Source organism: Panthera leo, chromosome E2, assembly GCF_018350215.1.
Source record: "Panthera leo isolate Ple1 chromosome E2, P.leo_Ple1_pat1.1, whole genome shotgun sequence".
NCBI lineage: Eukaryota > Metazoa > Chordata > Mammalia > Carnivora > Felidae > Panthera > Panthera leo.
Window position 1 is genome coordinate 26300156 of NC_056693.1, and position 23633 is coordinate 26323788.

The window sequence follows — 23633 nt, forward strand, 5'->3', positions numbered from 1 at the left end:
TACACAGTGTAGACAAGAATAAAGGGAGCTATAGTTAGTTACCCACACAATGTGAGACCAAGTTGCCCTCTGAGAGTAAACCTACCAAAAAGAAATCAATAAGTAAGAAAGTAAGCCCCAAACATTACATGTGACCCTTTTGATAAAGTGGGAAACAGGGGCATCTGGGTAGCTCAGTCAGTTAAGTGGCTGACTTCGGCTTAGGTCATGATCTCCAAGTTCTTGGATTCGAGCCCCACATCGTGCTCTGTGCTGACAGCTCAGAACCTGGAGCCTGCTTCGGACTCCGTATCTCTCGCTCTCTGCCCCTCTCCCGCCTGTGCTCAGTCTCTCTCTCTCTCTCTCTCCCTCTCAAAAATAAACATTTTTAGAAATTGATAAAGTGGGAAACAACTAAAATAAAAAAGAATATTGTCTTTAGGGCTTCATATAGGATAAATAATAGTATCTTAGAAGCATAGTAAGGGATTGATGAGAAAAGATCTGGGACAGTGTTTACTTCAGGTAGGGAAAGCTGGGGAATGAAGTCGGGGAGAAGATCAATAGCTGGATGTGATTGTTAAGGTCCAAGGTGGTGAGTTGTTGATGGGTTTACCGGTGCTTATTGTATTATTATAAGTAAATATATAGATAAATAGGCAATAGATAGATAGATAGATAGATAGATAGATAGATAGATTATAGGTAGATAGACAGACCAAGAGGGTGTGTCATGACCAGAGAGTACAATTCATCTAATTGTGAAGCCTGAGATCCATTAAAAGAAGTCAAGGTGGTTGAATAAATATGGGACAAAATTTTCTAACCTAATTCGTGACCATTGAGAATACCCTGTCAATTCAGTTTCCTGGTATTTTGATGCAAAGGAGACCTACTTACATAGCTGAGTCCTGAAACCATGTCATCGCTCATGTCCATGCCAAGATTCACGAGGCCACCAGAAGACCTGGGGACCCAGTATATCCTCTTCCTGGTCATTTTCAGCTCTTCTGCCAATCCTTCTTTTCCAAGAATCAGAGAATCTGAAAAGGCAGCAGGTAAGAGCAGCTTAGATTCAGCCCTGAGCAGTCAGGAGAGGGGGACATCCCCCTGCAGGGAGTGTGCCAGGGTCATGCAGAAGGTTGGGCCACTGACACAGCACCTGCTCTTCCCTCTTCCTGGAATGGCTCCCTCTTTTTAAACATCTACTGAGGCTTAAGATCACTTAGGGAAACCTTTTCTAACCACCCACTCCCAACCCTACAACCTAGGGCCAAGCTTGCTCATAGAACCATGCTTCTTCTCTTACCCCAGTTTGTAATTAAATATTTGTGTGAATCGTTATTTGTTCAGAGTTCATTTCCCGCTCTAAATAGAGAGCCTCACAAGGACAGGGACATGTCTGTTTAGCTCACTATTGAACCCTTGGAGCCTGGAAGAGTGCTAAAAGGATCACAGGTACTCAGTAAATAAAGGATAAATGGATGAGTAAATAAATTTAAAAAATGCAATTTTGCCATTTTCTGACTCTCAGTTTTCACAGAATCAGGGGATTGGAGCTGGACATAATTTAGGAATCTTAAATTACCCAAGGTATTTTAAAAATATATTAAAATGCAGGGGCACCTGGGTGGCTCGGTGGGTTAAGCATCCGACTTCAGCTCAGGTCATGATCTCGCGGTTCGTGAGTTTGAGCCCTGCGTCAGGCTCTGTGCTGACAGCTTGGAGCCTGCTTCGGATTCTGTCTCCTCTCTCTGCCCCTCCCCCGCTCATGCTCTGTCTCTCTTTCTCTCCCAAAAATAAACATTAAAAAGCAAAAAAAATTATAAAATATATTAAAATGCTTTCCATTTTACCTTTCTGAGTATGTGACTCACTTCCAGAACACCCATGTGCCTGGGTTGGGGGAGGGGATGGCAATTAAGAATATTTCTGAAGGAATGGAAAAAGAGAGTATATAACAGGGTATGACCAGGGTATGACCAACAGGGCCAGCATCATGGGGTATGACCAGTGCCTTACAGAGCCTTATATTCAGAAAGGCCCAGGCTTAGCTGAGGCTCTACTGTCACTATCTTGAAATCCTTAATAATTTGGAACAAGGAGCCCCACATTTTCATTTGGCACTGGATCCTGCAAATTATGGAGCCTGTCTTAGGGTTCAGATACAGCTCTTGACATTGAAATATTGGATTGTGCTTCGAGTAAGTAGACTTGCACACTACCCAGTCTTGGGAGAAGAATTTTCCAAATGCCTTTATTCCATTCCCTCCCATCCCACTTCCTTTCAGCAAATCACAACCAGAACTGGTGGATTCTATTTCTGGAATTCTGCTATAGACCATGCAAGACAGGGTCCCCAGACGGGGGGCATCAGGGTATGAGATATACTTGCCATGTGACGCTATAAGTGAATCTCTCAGGGATGATGGAAATGAACAAAGAGAGAGAAGGACATGTTTTGGGTAAGAGAGAGTGTCACACAATTTGTTTAAGACTCTGGGAAGAAACAAGATTTCTGGCTGCCGTGAACCAGCCTGGAACACAGACACATTACAGTAAAATTGGTATAATTCAATAGAAGTCCCTGGGGATCGGACCACAGTGTATTGCAGTACAGTTCATTCACTACCTAAAGATTTCCAGGGGAGGGAATGGCAGGAGGCAGGGAGTGGAGGCAACAAATTCTAGATTGCAAGTCATGAGCTGGCAAGGGGCTGCATCATTGGCGTGCCAATAAATGTTTGTGTCTGTACCAAGCTACCATTGCAATTGGTGAATGAGTGTAGTTCCAACATGAATGCACCTCGACATTTTGCTTTATGTTAATAAGTAAGAGGAAAATGAAATATCAAGATGTATGAAAAGGGTCACACCTAATTTCTTTGTTTGGTCTCTAAGAACCATGTTCTCAAATAAATAAATCAGATTTTCTGTCACCTTTCTGCTTAGTATGATCTGCCAATCTGTTTTATTTTTAAACACCTGCAGAGAGATACACTGAGGATTTCAAAGGTGTGACCCTTTTCTATACAGCATTTGTCCAGGAAACTAAAAACAGGGAAAAGTAAACCAAATGGAAATTAATGAAATGCAAACATGTACAATGAATATATGTTTGCAGAACACAAATTGTTCATCTTAACGTACCTGGACCTCTGCCACACATTAGCATGGGCCACCCTCCAATGTGATGAGGGCCACCTCTGCTTCCTTGACTGGCCAGGGGGAATTCCCTCCAGAACTTTCTTTGGCAGTCCTTGAGAAGTCATTGGCCTCCCAATTTCCTCTTGGGAAGAACCAGAGTGGAAGCATATTCAATCTGATTAGTGGCGAGACCACCACTGTGGTCAGGGTAAGGACCAGGATGTGATGGGAATAAAAACAGAGAGGAAACAGATGTTTCCATCCCTGTATTCTCCCCATTTTTGGGGGGGATGGGAGAGTCATGATTATGAACTTGGTTTAGACATGGGCCATTTGCATATGATGAAACAGTTTGGGAACAAGGCATTGGGGGGGGGGGGGTGGTGCACAGCAGCAAGGTAACCTGTGGCAAGAGCTTTCTGGAGGAACTGACTTACTTCCTCATTGTGCTTCCCACGTACCCAGCAGGATGTAGTGTCTAAGGCCAGAGGATACACCAGTGGGTAAGGAAAGTGCCCAAGGCAAGGAGCAGAGGCACCTGCAAGCCAGGCCCCAAAGAGGTGTAGATGATTAGACCTTCCTCCTATACCTCTCTTTTCCAGTCCATTCACACCCTGTGCTAGTCAACTTTCTCTGCCCCAAGGTTTATTCCCTTTTGCTAGTTCCAATAGCTTCCGGAGGAAATCTTCCCAGCTGCTGAGTCCCCACATCCCAGTACCTGGCCTTCTCCTCTGTTCCAGCAACTAGGAAGCTCTTCCCCACCTTGATGTTTGCACTAGTCCTAATCTCTACCATGAACATTCTCCTTCCAGCTCCTCGCAGAGCTGGTCCATTCTCACCATTCCAGTCTCAGGTCAAACACCACCTCCTGGGAGTAACCTTGCCAGACCTCCCTACTGAACACTGAAGTCCTCCTCCTATCACCTTCTACATAGTTTCCTATTACATTTCCCTTACTTATCAATTTCTGAAATGGCCATTTCTTTCTTTGTTGGCTTATTTATTTTCTGCCTACCTCACTAGAATGTAAGCTCTTTGAAACCAGGGACCGTGTTTGTCTGTTCATTGATGTATCTGTGAATCTAGTGTACAGTGCTCAGCATACAGTGGATGCTTAATAAATATTTGATGGAGGAGTGCCTGGGTGGCTCAGTAGGTTAAGCATCCAACTTCAGCTCAGGTCATGATCTCATGGTTCATGGGTTTGAGACCTGCGTCATGCTCTGTGCTGACAGCTCAGAGAGTGGAGCCTGCTTCAGATTCTGTGTCTCCCTCTCTCTCTGCCCCTTTCCCCACTCATGCTCTTCTGTCTCACTCAAAAATAAATAAACATTAAAACATTTAAAAATAATAAATAAATGTTTTGATAGATAAATAAACGATGTAGATGTAGAGTCTTTCAAAGAAGGAGCCAGGAAAGCCACAAAGTCACTAAAGACCTCACATTTAGAGTCCTGATGCTTTCCCAGGTGGGGTGACACATCCATCACAGGAATATAATCATAGGATTAAAAGAAAGTATTCATCAAACAAGCAATTTAAACATGGACCTATTCCCACTGCAGTTTCTATAGTGCAGTGTGAATTTGTTTAAAAAGAAAAATCCTTGGGGCACCTGGATGGCTCAGTCTGTTAAGTGTCCAATTCTTGATTTTGGCTCAGGGCCATGATCTCTTGGTTTGTGAGTTCAAGCCCCAAGATGGGCTCTGCAACAACAGCGCAGAGCCTGCTTGGGATTCTCTTTCCCTCTCCCTCTGCCCCTACCCTGCTCACACATGCTCTCTCTCTTTCTCAGAATAAATAAACTTTTTTTAAAAAGATAAATTCAGTGATTATGTGAATAGAATACCAATTTTGTGTGTTATTCTTGTTATGGGGGCAGGAGTATATGTGTGCAAGTTAAAAGCATTAAACATAAGTGTCTGAGATATTTATCACAAAGTTTATCAGATGGTTTTTAAATTTCTTTGTTAAAACACTAAGAGCCTCAAAAAATCTAACCCAGCCATTCAGGGTCTCTGCAAACTGCCTAATTTCAGTTTAAAACTGCCAGGCTTCTCTGTCCGATGATTCAAAAAAATCCTGAGCATATTCTAATAGAGTGGGATAAACCTCACAACCATCTTCATAGGATTCTGTATAATTAGGAGTATAACTTGATGGGTAAAATTCGGAGCGTTCACAGACAGCATACAGCAGCCAAAATGGTCTCTCGAAAACATAAACTGGAAAAGTTATTCTGCAACTTGGAACTGCCAGTGGCTTATGTCAGGCTTAGAGTAAGACCTTGACTTCTTTCTAGACTCCCTAATGAATCTTTTTCCTCTTACATTGCTCTCCTGACCCTGCCCACTTCTGTTATCCATACCACAAACCCTCACTCTCAATGAATTTCAGGAGAAGGTTCTGCAAATATCCAAAATTCATTCCAGCCACAAAGTCTTTGTGTTGCTTCTTTGGCCTTGAAACAGCACCCCCTGGACCCTCACCCCCTGAGGTTTGCATTGCTACGTCTCCAAGCATGGGGCCCAGTTGAAATGTCATCTGTCCAGAAAGCCCTTCTCTAACCATCTAAAGGATTTATCACCATCCGAAATTATTCTCCTTGCTTATTGTTTGTTTCCCTCACTAGAAGTTCAACTCCATGAAAACAGTAACCTTGTCTGTCTTATTCACTGATGTATCCCCAGCACCTAAAGTAGCATCTAGTACCTGGTAGGTATTCTAATATTGCTTAGTGAGTGTATGAAAGAAGGTAGGATAATGTCAAAGAAAGAGCTGTGGGCAGGAGTGTTCAAGTTCCTGCATTTCTGTCTCCACCATAGCAGCCTGTACACCTGCCTTCTCCTTTCCCTTATCTGCGGCATACACAGAAACATACAGTTCCACCTGCCCTGTATCACACTCAGCCTTCTATGGGGCTGTCCCCTGGCCAAGAGATGCGTGAGGGTATAAACTTGTCTTATGTCATACTCTCCACAGTTAGCCCAGGGCCTTGCACTTAGCAGTTCCTCTGTGAATGTTTGTTGATTTGAATGAAATTTCAATTCTCTCTTGGATTCTAAGAGCAGTGCTGGACTTCATAGTCAGGGAAAATTTTCCATCTGCAACCTACAGCCAAACCCAAGTAAAATCCCAACATGAAGAGGCTCCTAATGGCCAAATTTGAAACAATTCAAGCAATGAAACACATGATACTACTGGGTTATAACCCATTAAAAAAATCCATGAACTCCTACTAACATAAAAAAATTGAATAGGTAAATAATGAGGGAGATGTGCAGCTTTTTCTTACAGAATTCCAATTAATACACATAATATTAACTCCCCACAACATATTTATTACTTATAAAGAGAAAAATGCTAACTTACAACAGGGAAACCTGGCAGATATCACCATTACCAGGTAATCAAAGTTAAAATCACCATTAATAATACATTTCAATCATCATGTATCACCAAGAAGGCCACATCTCTTCTGTAGTCTTTCTGCAAAAACAAGTATAATGTTGATCCCAAGAAAACATCAGATAAACCCCAATTGAGGGACATTCTATAAAATAATGGACCAATGCTGTTTAAAAGTATCACGGTTTTAAAAGAAAAAAGAAATATATATAGATAGATAGATATAGATATCTATCTATCTATATATATGTGTGTATATATATAGATAGATAGATAGATGGATATATCTATCTATATATACACACACATTTAAGGAGACATCACAACTAAATGAAAAGTGATTTTTCTGGGATCCTGGACCAGAAAAAGGACATAAGTGATAAAACTAGCAAAATTTGGATAAGCTTTACTCATTAGATAACAGTGATGTTAATTTTCTGATTATTATAATTGAACGGTGGGAACTTTTTATTGCAACGTTTAAAAAAATCTAATATCAATTCGAATGAAACATTAAAAACATTTCAAGTAGGTACAATTTAAACACGATCTTCTCTCTAGCTTCAACACCGGGGACAGCCCTGTGGCTGAGCCTCAGGAGAGACTGTTAGAGCAAGCCTGGAGAACGAGGGTCTCACGCGGCTGGAGTGCGCCTCTCTTTGTACACTTACAGCGCGCACCAGCCGAGCGACTCCGGGAGGGGGCGGTGCGATGCTGCGGGGTTTGAGCCCGGGGGCGGGCCGTAGGGCGGAGCCGGAAGCAGCGGCGCGCAGGCGCGCCGACGGCTGGGAGCTTTGGTTGGGGTGGTGGGGCTAGTGCCGGTTGCCGTGTCCTGCTCCCTTTGACGCCCCCCCTAGCGCGAATAGCCGTCGCCATGTCGTCGGTGAGCCCTATCCAGATCCCCAGCCGCCTCCCGCTGCTGCTCACCCACGAGGGCGTGCTGCTGCCCGGCTCCACCATGCGCACCAGCGTGGACTCGGCCCGCAACCTGCAGCTGGTGCGGAGCCGCCTGCTCAAGGGCACGTCCTTGCAGAGTACTATCCTGGGGGTCATCCCCAACACGCCCGACCCGGCCAGCGACGCGCAGGACCTGCCGCCGCTGCACAGGTAGGCCCGGCTGCCTCCCGCGGTGGCGGCAGCGGGCGGCGTGGCCTCCTCTCTGGACTCCGGCTCAGGCCCGGTCCGGCCTCGGGGCGCAGGGGCAGCCTTCGCGGTTTAGTCTATCTCTTCAGTCACCTCCCATGTGAAATGGGGATGACAGATGTCTGACCCATGAAGTAGTGAAAACTATGCAATTAGCTGCCACTGTTAATTTAGGTTCTCCCCTTCGCCCCCCAGATCCTCAGACTCCTAAGCCTCTTAAAGACTCTTAACTCCTAAGACTCTTAACTTTCCGGGCCCCCTCCTCTTATCCTTCCCTCCCTTACTCCCCGTCGTTTTTGTTGGTGGTGGTGGTGGGTTTTTTGTTTTTTTGTTGTTGTTGTTTTGCCCTCTTAAGTGAGACACTTGGTACTCCACACGCTTTCTCTTTTTCCTGTGCTATCGTAAACTGCACTACCCTTTTCATTGATTTTGGGGTACCTCTCTTCCACACTATTTGTCTGCCTCTTGTCTTTTCCCCTCAGTTCCTACCCACGTTTTCCCTTGTCTGCCTTTCTGAAACTTTCTCATATTCTCATAGCTTCTCATTTCGGACACCCCAGCCTTGCCACTAGATTGCCCTACACCATGGCCTTAGTTATGTGACTTTGTGTTTTTGTTTTTTTAATTGTGTGACTATGACACACAACCTGTGCCTATTTCTTCCTCTGTATTTTGGAAACTAACAGCATTCATTTCTTGGGTGTGTTATGAATACTAAATGAAATAACCTTTGTGCCATGCTTGATAGTAGTCCAGTACTGTAGCCACTAAACACATGTGACTAGAGAGCACTTGAAATGTGGCTCGTCCAAATTGAGATACTAGAGTGACCAATTGTCCCGGTTTGTTGAGGACTGAACTAGTTCCAGCAGTGAAAGTCCTGTCTCCCAGGAAACACCTTGAGTCCCAGATAAACCAGTATGATTGTGTGATTAGTCACCACAGATGTGCTTTAAATATACAGTACACACTAGAGTTTGAAAACTTAGTATGGAAAATGTTTCGCTGACTAATACATTTTACATCAATTAAATGTTAGAATGGTAGCATTTTAGCTGTTTGGGGTTAAATAAAATTTAGTATTTCACCCATTTCTTTTTACTTTTTAATGTGGCTACTAAAATTACATATGTGGCTCATACTATATTTCTATTGGATAATGCTGGGATATAGTATATGCTCAACAAATGCTATTCTCTTTAAACACACCTCCCCAGCCCCTGCCTCCTATCCTTAACTCTGCTTGAGATGTTTTTAATTTAGAGCCCTTGTTTACCTACTTGCAGTTACTCCTTTTTAAAGTTAGGGATTGCAGACTGAACGATTTTGAGAGTGTTAGGAATGCCTTATTTTTATCTAAAACCTTTTGACTATATATATTTTTAAAAGGAGAGTCCATAACTGTCTGCATCTCTGAAAGGAGACTGCTATCTCTCCCCTCCCAAAACAAAGCAAAACAAATGAACAAAAAACCTGTAAACAGTCTCTTATTAGCCCATATTGTAAAAACCTTGCATTTGTCAAGCACCAAAAACATTTTGGCTTCCATCTGATCTGCTGCTTTGGTTATTGCTTGCACGGAGTTGGATACTTTTCAAGTTTCATTAAACTCTGATAAATTGTGTTGGATTCTATTTTCCCTACATATGACCCCATCCTTAAACCTGTGGTTATACCACAATTTTTGCTTTCTCTGCCCAGGCAATTTGATTGCTTGTTGAGGCAAGAGTGCTCATGATTAGATTTTTTTGTTTTATTTCTGTACATATGTATGGTGATTACCCATGGGTACACTGAATTTCAAAAGCAGATTTAGTCATATTTTAGGTTGTTGGTATATTCTGGGAAGATTTTGGATGTTTTTAAATTTCTTTTATGTAAATCCCTCCAAAACATCAATAACTAAATTTTCCTGCTTGGAAGTAATCATTAACATATTCAGATGATATGTAATATGATCCTTGATGTTCAAATTGCTGCCTTTGTTTTAAATTAATAGCAGTATTGTTTTATTTACATTATAAAACATACACTGAAGATTCTTCCTAGAATTCTAGCATTATAAGGACCATCTTGTTATCCTAAAAATACTGTTTGCTACTTGAAAAATCTATCTAGAAAGATTGTACTGCATTCCTTAGCATTAGCCTCCAAGGTCTTTTTTCTCTAATATGACTTTTCAACACTCTTTAAAAATTTTTAAAAGCCTCACTAGTGCAAATAATTGAGTTACCCATAACATTACTGTTTCAATACATAAATCTGTCCTTCCTCAGTTACCTGCTTTTCCAGATGTTAGTAGTACTCAAAGGGGAGGCCAGGTGCTCTACTCCTGTCTCTTGTTTCCTTGAGACCATCCAGGTGACATTGCCTCAGTCTTCAAGGAGCAGCAGAAATAATTTGTTCCCCTGTGTTCCTTGTCACACAAAGTAGCAGAGCCTGAACAACTTCCTTTACTGTTTTGAACAGGACAGTCCCTTTCTATATGTTAGTATGTGGGCATGTTACCTGACACAGGAGCCTTTTTAAAGGAGGAGCTTTGGATTATCCATACAGCTTAGAATTTGGCTCTTACGCCACCTCAGGGCACCCTGCTTGACTGAACTTGAGTGAGCCATTGTTTCCTTAGTGAAGATGGATTATAACTTAGCACTACCTATACGCTGTCCTTTCATGCATTTCAAGATGGTCATCCAGTTTTCTTCCAGCCTTACATTCTTCAGGATATGTGACTTCACTTCCTCAGAGTGCTGATTTCTCAGTCCCTCTTCATTTTTTGGCTTCTTCCTCTGAGACTGCAAATTAGTTTCACTGGCATTTGTCTCACAAGAAATAAATTCTTTTATATATAGCAGATGTACAGTTTCTTATTTTGGGTCAACTCTTTGTCCAGGCATTACTCCTATTTTTATCTGTTAGCATTCTTAGGTATTTAGGAAATATTACCTGATGATCCTAACATTTTAAAATTTAATCTTTTATGTTAGCAAGTATGTAATGGATAGCTCCACTTAGATTTTCCTAATCTGCAGTTATTCTTTTTAAGGAAAGTGTCTATAAGTGGCGTTTCTTAAATTCAGAAATGAAGTTCTTAATTTACCTTTTTTAAGTAATCTCTGTGCCCAGTGTGGGGACTTGAACTCACAACCCTGAGATCAAGAGTCACATGCTCTGTTGACTAAGCCAGCCAGGCACCCCCCAGAAACGAAGTTTTAATAAAGGAGTGAAAACCAAAAGTCCTGTAGCAACAGAAGTCTCATCTGTTGTAGAACTTGGAGCTATCCTAATAGACTTCTTGTTTTTAAATTATTAATCATGATGATGAGTTTTGCCCAAAATTAACAAATATTCAAGATTATAAGTAGGGTGAAGACAAGCGAAAACTAGAAAGATGTCCCAGTTGTTCTTTACCAAAGAAGTATAACTTTTGATTCCAGAGTTTTGGTAGAAATGCTTACCTTGATGAATCAAGGGTAATTAAGATGTAAACAGGAGATATTAAATAATAGCTGTGCTTTCCAGTATCTTACCTACTTAGAAGCTATGTTAATAAATATTTATTTGTGCTTATAATTGGTACAAATTTACATTGTCCATTGTGGTGCTTAAAGTAAAATTTGTCTTAAAACCTAATTCAGGCCCCCTATGCAGTGTTGCCTATGCAGTATCTTTGTAATCATGGATAATTAATCTGTTTACCCTTTTGAATCTCCATTACTAATTTATAATAAGGAAATAATGCTACCTTCTTCACAATAGTGAAAGGCAGTATATAATGAGATAATACTTATGAAAGGCTACAGAGCAATAAAGCTGTATGTTGGAGGTATTATTTTTCCCCAAATAGGTGTAGTTTTATATGTAAATTTCACAAATGGAGATTGGGGGAGAAGGGAGGGGAGGCCCCATATTCTTTCAACATGGCCAGAACTAAACAAGTGTCATTACAGAAAAAGATTTGGAAGATTGAAGATTCCAATAAAGATGGAGAGCTTTAAAGTAAAAAAAAAAAAGAAAAAAGAAAAGAAAGTGGTTGGCATATAAACCAGAGTTTGGGTATTTACACAGTATACTCATCTTAGAAAACTGTAGTGCTGCTTTTAGGTTTTCCCACCACTACAGTTGATAGTTCTCAAATATTTTTGGAACTCTTAAATTATCTAAGTCCGTTTTCAAAGTACATAAATCATACCCATCCTAATCAGACTTTGTTTGGATGAAAACAATATTTTACAACTCTGAAAGGAGGTCCCAGTTAGGACTTTCAAAAATTCTTTGAACTATAAAATATCACAGTAATTAAAGTGTGGATTTACAGAGCTACTACCTAAAGGGAAGGAACACTACTCATTTGAATGTATGAAAATCAGAATGTTGCCTTTTGGTCAAGCCTAATAAAGCAAATATTAATAGAAGAACTAGAATATTTAGAAAGATGACTGACTTAATTCAAAGCCTGTTATCATAGTAGGAAAATATTAGATTAAATATTTTATTTACTTATTACCTATATATGATTAAACTATTGCCCGAATACAATAAAACTTGTCTAAAATAACATTAAACATGGTCCTTTTTCACAAGAGCTTTCCACCCAAAATGTCTTTCACCAGGTACTCTTTCTAGCCACCTATCATTTCACAGATCATGTTTTTTCTTTAAAAAGGGTACATTCTAGTCAGCTATAAGTGATTTAAAGTAAAACCCAATTAACGAATGTAAAACCTTTACATATTTTATCTCATTAGGAGGAGAGGCATTGTATAAATCCAACTCGATCTCTTTTCAGTTTGAAACATCTTCCTTTCACAGTTAATAAAAGTATTCTGCTTGCTTTGTAAGAAAACTCATTTTTAGTCTCACTTTAACCAAGGACATGGCTCAAATAATGAAAATTTATCTCCTAATCTGAACGTTTGGACTTGTCTCATATCACTTTGGGTTCTCCTTGGTTTCCAGTTTGCAAAGTCCTTAGGCCAGGGATCCAGTTTGTTTGTTGTCTGTTAATGTTGCTGGCAGACAGAACTGTGACCTCTCTGCATTGCGCAAGCATTGATGGTCGACATCCGAAGGGAATTGTAGTTTTGGTCTCTGATCAGTTCAGGTATTGCTAACTTTCTCAGGCAATCTGAGTTGGTTTTCAGGAAGTGGGAGGTATAGCCTACTACCATTAATGACTGAAGAAAAGCAGCCACAACACAAATAAAACAATAGGGACTTGCCAGATTATCTCAGGTTTTTTTAAAGTATATCATATTTTTTCTTCCCACCAAATTATCTTCCTGATTTTTTGGCTTTGGATACCATTTGAATCAGTTTTTATCCATGTACACATGATATGACTGAAAGGGTGAAGGAAAGTTGGACATCACTCAAAATAAACTGAATGGCAGAGGGAAGCCAAAAGTTCCACATAGTCTATGGAATGAATAATTTATAAGGAAGTAGTCAAGAATAAATAGTGTATAGAAGTAAGCAAATTCACTGAAATATTCACACTGTATTTGTGTGTGATTCAGTGTGTTTGAGATGGGCAGTTGCGATATTCCAGGATTACCATTTCCCCAGGGTGTTGGGAGTTCTAGTCACCTTACTTCGTTTCTTTTCTGAAATTGCAACCCTTCCTGTGGCTGAGGGGAGAAGATATAATTTTAGTTTGGGATTTAGACGTGTCTTCTGAATGTGGAGCTTTGTATTTTGTATAATTTTGGCTTAGTTTGGGTGAGACTTCCTTCCATGAATTAAGGTTATATGTGACTTGGTCAGAATTCTATGTTCTGATAAGGAGCTAAGACTTAAATAGAACTTTTTTAGTTAGTATTAGATGGGGTGTTTACCACTTAGGTTTAGGTTTATAACTTTAATCATTCATGACAGTGTGTGCCCTCTAATATTTAGTCCCCACGTTTAGAAATTTCATATTCATGGGCATAGATGTTAATTCTCAGATTTGGTGACAGTTTGTGATAAGGTAGATAAGTGGAAGTTTCAGTAATTGATTCTGTAAAAAAACCTGGCTTGATGTTGTTAGCAAAACTGGTTATTAGAACAGATTTCTTAGGTTGGTTTAACATCATGCTGTTTACATTTCAGTCTGTTTAAAATGCTAGTATTCTGGTATAATATTGCCTCATTCCTAGCAAAATGAATTTAAGCTATGTAATTGTCAACTACTTTTACATTTTTATTTTTAGGAATTTCTACCTAATCTTAAAGGAGGTAGTAATTAGAATGAGATGGCCTGCTTTGCCCCCACTGCTCATGATAATGACTTCATAGACCATGTGCTGGATGCTAAATTAGAGAAATAATTCATTTCCACTTCAGATGTTCTTTGTTCTTTAAAGGATTTCTCAACAAAGGCAACCTTTTGAGGCAAGTGTCAGTTTTACCACACTGAACATTTGTAATGCTGCTGTTTTGTGTGTTTTTTCAGGATTGGGACGGCTGCCCTGGCGGTTCAGGTTGTAGGCAGCAACTGGCCCAAGCCCCACTATACTTTGCTGATTACAGGCCTGTGCCGTTTCCAGATTGTGCAGGTCTTGAAGGAGAAGCCATATCCTGTTGCTGAAGTGGAACAGTTGGACCGGCTTGAGGAATTTCCCAACACCTGTAAAACTAGGGAGGAGCTAGGAGAACTATCAGAACAGTTTTACAAATATGCAGTACAGGTGAGTTGCTTTTAGTTTTTTCCTTAAAACTCCATTTTCTTCAATTCCTTTGCTGCCCTAAGACATGATGAATCTGTTGAGTGGTTGCAGTTTTAGGGCAGCATATGTTTAAATGCTTTAGTAATATAATATATTGATTTCAATTTGCTTGTGTCTGTGATTGTACCTAAATCATTCTAGGAAATACTAGCCAACCCTGTCTATTTTTTCAAAGAGTATTTCTAGAGCTTTCCTTATAACTTGAAGTATCTCCAAACCAGATGGTTCTTAAATCTAAATAATGCTAAAAATTAAAATATTGCACAAAAGCTATTTGTCACAAGAACATCTAGGTAGCAAATTATATAAGTGTTGGCTCAGAAGTCAAGGCCACACTGAGATTGGCAGTAACTATGGAAGATGAAGTCTATGGTAGACTGATTTCTAAAATGGTTCAAGCCTTGATTAACTAGAATGCTGGAAGGCAAGCACATATTAGGGGTGCATTAAATATTTGACTTTTTAATTCTAGGTTTGAGTGTTTTGGTTAACTTTCAGTTGAACAGAAAGCTCCTCCCCTCACCCCATTTTATTTGGAACCTTACTGAAATATATCATAAAATGTAGTCTTCTACTTTCTGTTGATGTCATCTAGTGGCTGTTACTGGCTCTGTGAGGATCAGGCAGAGTCTAAAGATCTTAGTCATTGAAAAGACTGTGCTCACAGTGTCTGGCATTTGTACCTGAAGTGGCATTTGAAGCAACACACTTTTAGTATGGTGCACAATAGGAAGATAAAAAACTTGAAGCTATAATTTCTATGAGGACTGAAAGGTAGAACCTACTCTGAACAAAGAAACTTCATTTTGAAGACTGGAATAAGTGATTATGCCAGTTAAGAAGGAGATGGAGGGAGAAAAGAGTGTGGAAATTCCTCAAAAAATTAAAAATAGAACTACCCTGTGACCCAGCAATTATACTACTAGGAATTTATCCAAAGGATACAAAAATGCTGATTCAAAGGGGCACATGCACCCCAATGTTTATAGCAGCGCTATCAACAATAGGCAAATTATGGAAAGAGCCCAAATGTCCATCAACTGATGAATGGATTAAGATGTGGTATACATACACAATGGAATACTACTTGGCAATGAAAAACAATGAAATCTTGCCATTTGTAACAAAGTGGATGGAACTGGAGGGTATTGTACTAAGCAAAATAAGTCCGAGAAAGACGTATGATTTCAGTCCTGTGTGGAATCTGAGAAACTTAACAGATGAACATTGGGAAGGGAAAGAAAAATAAGATAAAAACAAAGAGGGAGGCAAACCATAAGAGACTCTTAAATACAGAAATAAACTGAGGGTTGATGGAAGGAGGTGGGTTAAATGGGTGATGGGCATTAAGGAGGGCACTTTTTGGGATGAGCACTGGGTGTCATATATAAGAGATGAGTCACTGGGTTCTATTCCTGAAAGACTATACTGAATGTTAACTAACCTGATAATGAAAAAAAAGGAAGGAGGTAGAGGGAGAAACAATTTTTTTTTTTTTTTCTGGGTTATACTCCCTGAGTCTTCATTCTTCTGTTAGACACAGCTTCATAGAGATTGTATTTTGCTTTTTACTTCTCCTCACTTTGAATCAACAGAAAAAATTTAGACAGGTAAAGATTTATAATGACATTAAAGGAATTTTTAGAGAGAAACATCATAATTTTACTGCTATCCTGCATCTAGTTTAATTTTTGGCTTGTCTTCTGATCTCAGTCCAAATTAAGTCATGTTGTGTTTTCCTGTCCATGTCTAATTTTCATATTAAGTATGTTTATAAATTTCATTGAGTTAGGGTATCATAATTTTATCCTTCCTCTTTTTAGACATTGAGGTTGCTTCCAATTAATACTTTTCTTTCATCTCCTACATTTCCTTTTATAGCCGTCCTTGGTAGACTTCTTCAATAACTTCCTGACCAGTCTCGTTCTGGTTTTTTTTTTTTTTTCTCTGACCCATCAGTTCTACGAAGTTTTGGACCTACCTTTCCCCTGAAAAAAAAAGACTTTAATGAGTATGGGATAAAGTTTAAATTTCTTAGGATAACATTAAAGGTCTTCCAAATTCTATTTAATCCCATTTTAACCATCTTCTAGTCACACTGTTCATCAGAGAGCTTCACAGTTTGTTGTTTCATGTCCCTTCTGTTCTCTCTGCTGGGAGTGCTCTTCCTTTACTGAATTTTCAGATTTTATGCTTTCCCAACTCCTGTGGGCTCTTAGTGTTCCTTTGCCTGTGCTTCCACAGTCCTTTATATGATGCTTATCACATTGTATTGAAATTTATCTTCTAGGTCTGTTTCCCCTACCAAACTCGAATTCATCCCTGCTGTAGCCATCCCATACTGAGCAGTACATTGTGTCTAACAAGTAGTTTGTGCTCAGTAAGTGCTTGCAAAATAAGTTTTAACTTTTATTTTCTTAAGATGAATTCTTAGGAGAAAGGGTCTTTAAATTTTATTATCTACTTCTCCCACCTGAATAACTTCATCATAACTGTGCTTTCATTCCCTTGATTCTAGGCAGGTTCTTAAATTACGGTGCCTTTAGAAAGATTTGATTCTACTGGCCTAAGAAATCTTACCAGAGTTATTACTAAATGAGGATTTGGCATGTCATCTGTGAATTAGCCACTGTGGGCTAAGTTTTGCTGCATAAAGTACTCGAAAATCTCAGCATACAATATTACAAAGGTATATTTCTCACTCATGCTTTATGCCTAAAACTAGAGCATGTGGTGATCTACCTGTTAGAGTCACTGAGGGACTCAAGAGGGGTAGACATTCATCTCAAAACATGCTGAGGCTGGAAAAGGAAATGTGGCAGATCTCTCAATGGTTTTAAATGCTTCTGCCCAGAAGGAGCTGTCAATTCCTTCCCCCCCCCCCCCCCATTTCATGGATCAAGGCAAGACTCATAGCCTCATTTGTATTCAGAGGAGGTGAGAGAGTAGTCCTGCCACGTACCCAGAAGAAAAGTGGAATTTTTGTCAGTAACCTAATGATTTCTTTCAAGGATATACCCTGGAAGTTGTTTTTATAAAAACCATTCACAGTCAGTGCTCAGATTCTGCTTAATCCAAGTGTTCTACTAAAAAACAGTATTTCAGCTGGTTAGCATAATAGCATCAGCTATGTTAAATTTCCGGAATTTGATAATTACACTGTGATTATGTAAGAGAATGCCCTTGTTCTTAAGAACAAGGGTCATGATGTCTGCCACTTACTTTAAAATGTTCAGTGGAGCGCCTGTGTGGCTCAATTGGTTGGATGTCTGGCTTTGGCTCAGGTCATGATCTCAGTTCAAGCTGGGCTCTGTGCTGACAGCTCAGAACCTGGAACCTGTTTCGGATTCTGTGTCTCTCTCTCTATCCCTCCTTTGCTTGTGCATACATACCCTCTCAAAAACAAATAAATGTTTAAAACAAGTAAATAAAATGTTCAGCAAAAATGTGTGTGTGTGCATACGCTTAGAGAGAAAAAGGATAGTTTATTGTACTATTGTAAATTTTCTGTAGGTTTTTATTTTTTTCAAAATAAAAAATAAAATCACAAATTTGCAAAACCTTTTAAACATTTGTATTATACACATTTGAGGGCCATTTTTGCTTTTCAGTTCTGATTGATATTTTGAATGTACTTCTCTCTTTTCCTCTGAGGCCAGTAAAATGCCTAGATTTCTAGTAATCAGTGATCTTTCAAAAACAAAGACTCTGAGGCCTGAACATTAAACCTATATAGCAACTTGACATTTTAAATTCACAAATAATACCAAATTTCATTAAAAAGACTTCTTTTTCCTTGTAGTTGGTGGAAATGTTGGATATGTCTGTCCCTGCAGTTGCTAAATTGAGACGCCTTTTAGATAGTCTTCCAAGGGAAGCATTACCAGACATTCTGACCTCAATTATTCGAACAAGCAACAAAGAGAAGCTCCAGGTACAGTATTCCCTTCTTTAATACTAAGTTGTTTTGTCCCTTTTTATTCAAGACAATAAAATTTGACCTTCAGTAAGAGATACTGGAGATTCACAGTAGTTGAAATGTTCTTATCCTAAAATTGACTTTTACTGATTGCTTTATATTTTTATATACTCAAGCAAGTCTTTTATTCACATTGTCAGTACTAGTAGTTTGTTAATTTATGGAAGAAGTTAAAGTGAAGAATAATTTTTAAAAATGGTAAATATATATTTTGTCTGTTTTTAAACATGTGGAGCTGTGACCTTTTCTTTGTGAATTGCCTGCTTTATTAGAATTCTTCATGATGTTTCTTACACAAAGCATCCCTGTGATGCAGTATCTATGATTTTCAGTTTCTATTTCTTTAGAGTGAAATAAGTTGTAAAGACACTCATTCTGCACTCACTAGATTCTGCATTTCCCCCCAAAATTGTAAGTTTTCTTGCATACTTACTTTTATAGTATTTTTAAGCAGTCTGTTTTATTGAATCTTCCTAGAACATTTAAGTTAGTTTTATTGAAACGTCCTTTATTTTATCAATTTATGCATTTATGTCTTAACAGTTATATAGCAAATCTAGCAAATTATAATAGTGAGTGCACCAAACAAAGAAAAGTGTATACACACCTACTCTAAACACAAAAATTCAGTTCAACTGATAGGAGCAGAAGAGTGCTGGGGTACCAGAGAGTAAGCTGGCTGTGGACATCAGCAAGGATGTTTGGGGGAATGGAGAGTGTTAGTTACTCAGAGCATTAGCAGAGGTTGATTAAGAGTACTCGTGTTCTTTCATGAATGTAAAAATTTAATATTTTCAACCTAGAATCTGTTTAAACCTAATATGTAGACAACTATCTGGGTTTTAAGAGAATAATGCCAGAAAGAGTTCACATTAAATGTGTGTTTTGGGGTGCCCGGTGCCTTAGTTGGTTAAGTGTCTGAATCTTGATTTCAGCTCAGGTCATGATCTTAAAGTTTGTGAGTTTGAGCCACACATCAAACTCTGTGCTGATAGTGCGGAGTCTGCTTGGGATTCTCTCTCTCCCTTTTTGCCCCTCCCCACCTCAAAACAAATGAATAAACTTAAAAAATGTATGTCCTTGCTGTTGGAACAATACACATGGCCTCATTTTTAAATGAAAAGTCAAGATTCCTTTTTTTTTAGGATTCTAGTGATTTAATAGAATTAATCTTGGTGTGTTGGCCCTAACTTAGCTGTGAGTATTGATATTTGTCTTTCTTACTTAATAATTTAAGTCATGACTCTGACTGCCTTGTTTTGGGAGCTTGTGTTTCTGAGAGATTCTGCTAATCGACTCATGTCCCCTTAGATTTTAGATGCTGTGAGTCTAGAGGAGCGGTTCAAGATGACCATACCGCTGCTTGTCAGACAAATTGAAGGCCTGAAATTGCTTCAGAAAACCAGAAAACACAAGCAAGATGATGATAAGAGGGTAAATATGTCCTTTAATTGTTTCTTTGTGTTTCCGGTTGTTTTTATGTGATGTGAGATTCAGTTTTTTTGAAGTAAAAAAAAAAAAAATGGAATAAAGAAAGGAACAAAGAAAAAATTTCATTGTTTCTTAGCATCCAAGTTACGGATAGCATTTTGAATTTGGTGTGTGTTTCTAGTCCTCTTCCATGTCTGGATTTTGTTTTTAACATATTTTCTCATTTTCTGTTCTTGGTAAATTTGGGTAATCATTGAAAGGTATACTTTACTAAGCCATTTCTCTTTGCCAAACATTGTGTGTTGTTTCCAATGTTTTCTATATTTTAAAAGCTAAATAACTGATGAGTGTCTTTGAAAATAATTGGAGGGGGGAGTTGTACATCTTACATTTCTTTTTTTTTTTTTAAAGTTTTTGTTTTAACTCCAGTTAATGTACAGTGTAATGGTAGCTTCAGGTGTACAATACAGTGATTCGCCGCCACTCCCATACAGTCCCCTGGGGCTCGTCACAACAAGTGCCCTCCTTAATCCCCATCACCTATTTCCCTCATCCCTCCCACCACCTCCCCTTTTAACCATCATTTCAGAGTCTGTTTCTTGGTTTGCCTCTCTTTTTTCCCCTCCCTTTGTTTGTTTGTTTTGTTTCTTAAAGTCCACATATGAGTGAAATCGTATGGTATTTGTCTTTCTATGACTGATGTATTTCACTAAGTGTTGTACTCCCTAGGTCCATCCATGTCATTGCCAATGGCAAGATTTCATTCTTTGTCATGGCTGAGTAATACTCCATTGTGTGTGCGCGCATGTGTGTGTATACATATATATGTGTATACATGTATATGCCTATGTATATATGTGTATGCATACACAAATTCTTGATCCATTCATTTGTGGATGGATACTTGGGCTGCTTCCATAATTTGGCTATTTTAAATAGTGATGCTTTAAACATCAGGGTGCATGTATCCCTTTGAATTATCCCTTTGAGTTAGTATTTTTGTATTCTTTGGGTAGATGCCTAGTAATATAGTTGCTGGATCTCAGGGTAGTTCTATGTTTAACTTTTTGCAGTACCTCCATACTGTTTCCACAGTGGCTGCACTGCACCAGTTTGCATTCCCACCAACAGTGCCTGAGGGTTCCTTTCTCTCCACATTCTCACCAATGGCTTGTTGTTTTTTGAATTTTTGATTTTAGCTATTCTGATAGGTGTAGGGTGTTATCTCATTGGAGGGTTTTTGTTTTTGTTTTTGTTTTTGATTTTGTTTTTTTGTGTTCTCACACTTCACCTCCCTGGTGCGGCAGGCAAGATGGGCTGGTGGTATGCCCTCAGTGGACTGGAGAGTCCTCGGGATCCTACCTCAGCCAGGGAGCAGCACCGGCCATCACCTTCATTGCACTCTCATATCGTTTTGACTTGCGTTTACCTGTTGATCAGTGATGTTGAGCGTCTTTCCATGTGTCTGTTGACCATCTGTATGTGTTTGTAGAAATGTCTATTCATGTTTCTGCCCATGTTTTAAGTGGATTATTTGTTTTGGGGGTTTTATAAGTTATTTTGGATAATAACCCTTTTTATTTATTTTTTATTACTATTTTTTTTAATGTTTATTTATTTTCAAGAGAGGGAGAGACAGAGAGTGAGCAGGGGATGGGCAGAGAGAGGAGTCACAGAATCCAAAGCAAGCTTCAGGCTCTGAGCTGTCAACAGAGCCTGATGCAGGGCTTGAACTCACGAGCTGTGAGGTTATGACCTGAGCTTAAGTTGGACACTTAACCAGCTGAGCCACCTAGATGCCCCTGGGTAATAACCCTTTATCAGATATGTCATTTGCAAATACCTTCTCCCATTCCATAGATTGCCTTTTAGTTTTGTTGATTGTTTCTTTCACTGTGCAGATTTTTATTTTGACGTAGTCCTAGTAGTTTATTTTTGCTTTTGTTTCTCTTGACTCAGGAAACATATCTAGAAAGAAGTTGCTACAGCAGATGTCAAAGAAGTTACTGCTGATTTTTATGATTTCAGGGTTCACATTTAGCTCTTTAATCCATTTTTAATTAATTTTTATATATGGTATAAGAAAGTGATCCAGTTTCATTCTTTCATATGTTGCTGTCCAGTTTTCTCAGTACCATTTTTTGAAGAGACTGTGGTTTTTTTCTATTATATAGCTTTTTCTGCTTTTTTGAAGATTAATTGACCATATGGTTATGGGTTCATGTCTGGTTTTGTGTTCTGTTCTATTGATCTATGTGTCTGTTTTTGTTCCAGTACCATAGTGTTTTGATTACTACTGCTTTGTAATATAACTTGAAGTCTGGAATTGTGATGCCTCCAGCTTCACTTTTCTTTTTCAAGATTGCTCTGGCTACTTAGAGTCTTTTGTGGTTCCATACAAATTTAAAATTGTTCTAGCTATGTGAAAATATGCTGTTGGTATTTTGATAGGGATTGTGTTAAATGTGTAGGTTGCTTTAGGTGGTATAGACATTTTAGCAATATTTGTTCTTCCAGTCCATGAGAATGGAATGTCTTTACATTTCTTTGTGTCATCTTCAATTTCTTTCATCAGTGTTTTATAGTTTTCAGAGTATAGGTCTTTTTACCTTTTCGGTTAGGTCTATTTCTAGGTGTCTTACGGTTTTTGGTACAATTGTAAATGGAATTAATTCCTTAATTTCTCTTTCTGCTGCTTTATTTTTGGTGTATAGAAATGCAGCAGGTTTCTGTACATTGATTTTGTATCCTATGACTTCACCAAATTCATTCATGGTTCTAGTGGCTTTTTGGTAGAGTCTTTCAGTTTTTCTATGTATAATATCATGTCATCTGCAGATAGTGCAAGTTTTACTTCCTCCTTGCCAATTTAGATTCCTTTTATTTCTTTTTGTTGTCTGATTGCTGTGGCTAGGACTTCCAGTACTATATTGAATAAAAGTGGTGAGAGTGGACATCCCTGTCTTGTTCCTGACTGTAGAGGAAGAGCTCTCAGTTTTTCCCCATTGAGGATGATACTAGCTATTGGTTTTTCATGTATGGACTTAATTATGTTGAGGTATGTTCACTCCAGACCTACTTTGTTAAAAGATTTTATCACTAGTGGATGTTGTACTTTGACAAATGCCTTTTCTGCATCCACTGAAATGATCTATAACTTAAAAAAAATAGTATTAAGAATACTACAAAATTGTTTCCTAGGAGGACTGTATCACTATGTTTTACCATAATTTAGCTGACTTTTTTGCTTTTAACTTATAAAAATTTTTGTTTTCATTTAGTCCAACTATGTAAGTCTTTTTCTGTCTTCTAAGCTTAGAGTCCTCTATCCTCCAGTGATTTGACAAATACCCACTTTTAGTTTACCTTTTACTGATTTTTAACTCAACAGTATTATAAATAATTCTTCACTTCTCCATTGATTTGTGATACATTCATTATCATACATTACATTTATATGAGGTCTGTCTGAAGTCTACCTTGAGCTATCAGTTTTACTTTTGTTATGTGTGGGCAGACTTAAGATCAAGAAAATATATTTGATGTGGACAAGAGTGGAAATGATAGTTCTCTGAAGGCTGTTGGAAAGTAAGTGAAAGGTTGAGAATAATGTTAGATTTGATGGTCATCAGCGCAGAAGTGTTCCTTCATCAGAAAGAATACATTATTGAGAAAGAAGGATTCCTCACCAATGGGACTAAGGAAAGGAGCAGAAAATAGGCTGGAGGAGAACGATGACAGAAACAGGAGTAGCCTGTCTGGTGTTTGTGTTTCAGGACATAATGGCATAATGCCGTTTAAAACAAAAAGCAGAAATGTGAATTATTTCTGGTTTG

At 38.8% G+C, this 23633-nt stretch overlaps 2 protein-coding genes across 3 annotated transcripts in view; one reads left to right on the forward strand and one right to left on the reverse strand.

The window, feature by feature from the left end:
* ABCC11 (ATP binding cassette subfamily C member 11) overlaps nucleotides 1-7410 on the reverse strand; it is a 67789-nt gene extending 60379 nt beyond the window's left edge. Inside the window, exons 1-2 of the mRNA XM_042917912.1 lie at nucleotides 7206-7410; nucleotides 880-1022 (exon numbers count right to left, since the gene is read on the reverse strand). Of these exons, the coding sequence (XP_042773846.1) occupies nucleotides 880-1022; nucleotides 7206-7410 (348 nt within the window). The remainder of the gene's footprint in view (nucleotides 1-879; nucleotides 1023-7205) is intronic.
* Nucleotides 7304-23633, forward strand: part of LONP2 (lon peptidase 2, peroxisomal) — a 105317-nt gene continuing 88987 nt past the window's right edge. For both annotated transcript variants that reach the window (XM_042919283.1, XM_042919284.1), the window contains exons 1-4: nucleotides 7304-7641; nucleotides 14114-14348; nucleotides 18190-18321; nucleotides 19678-19800. In XM_042919283.1, coding sequence (XP_042775217.1) covers nucleotides 7409-7641; nucleotides 14114-14348; nucleotides 18190-18321; nucleotides 19678-19800 — 723 coding nt within the window. In that variant the 5' untranslated portion in view covers nucleotides 7304-7408. The remainder of the gene's footprint in view (nucleotides 7642-14113; nucleotides 14349-18189; nucleotides 18322-19677; nucleotides 19801-23633) is intronic.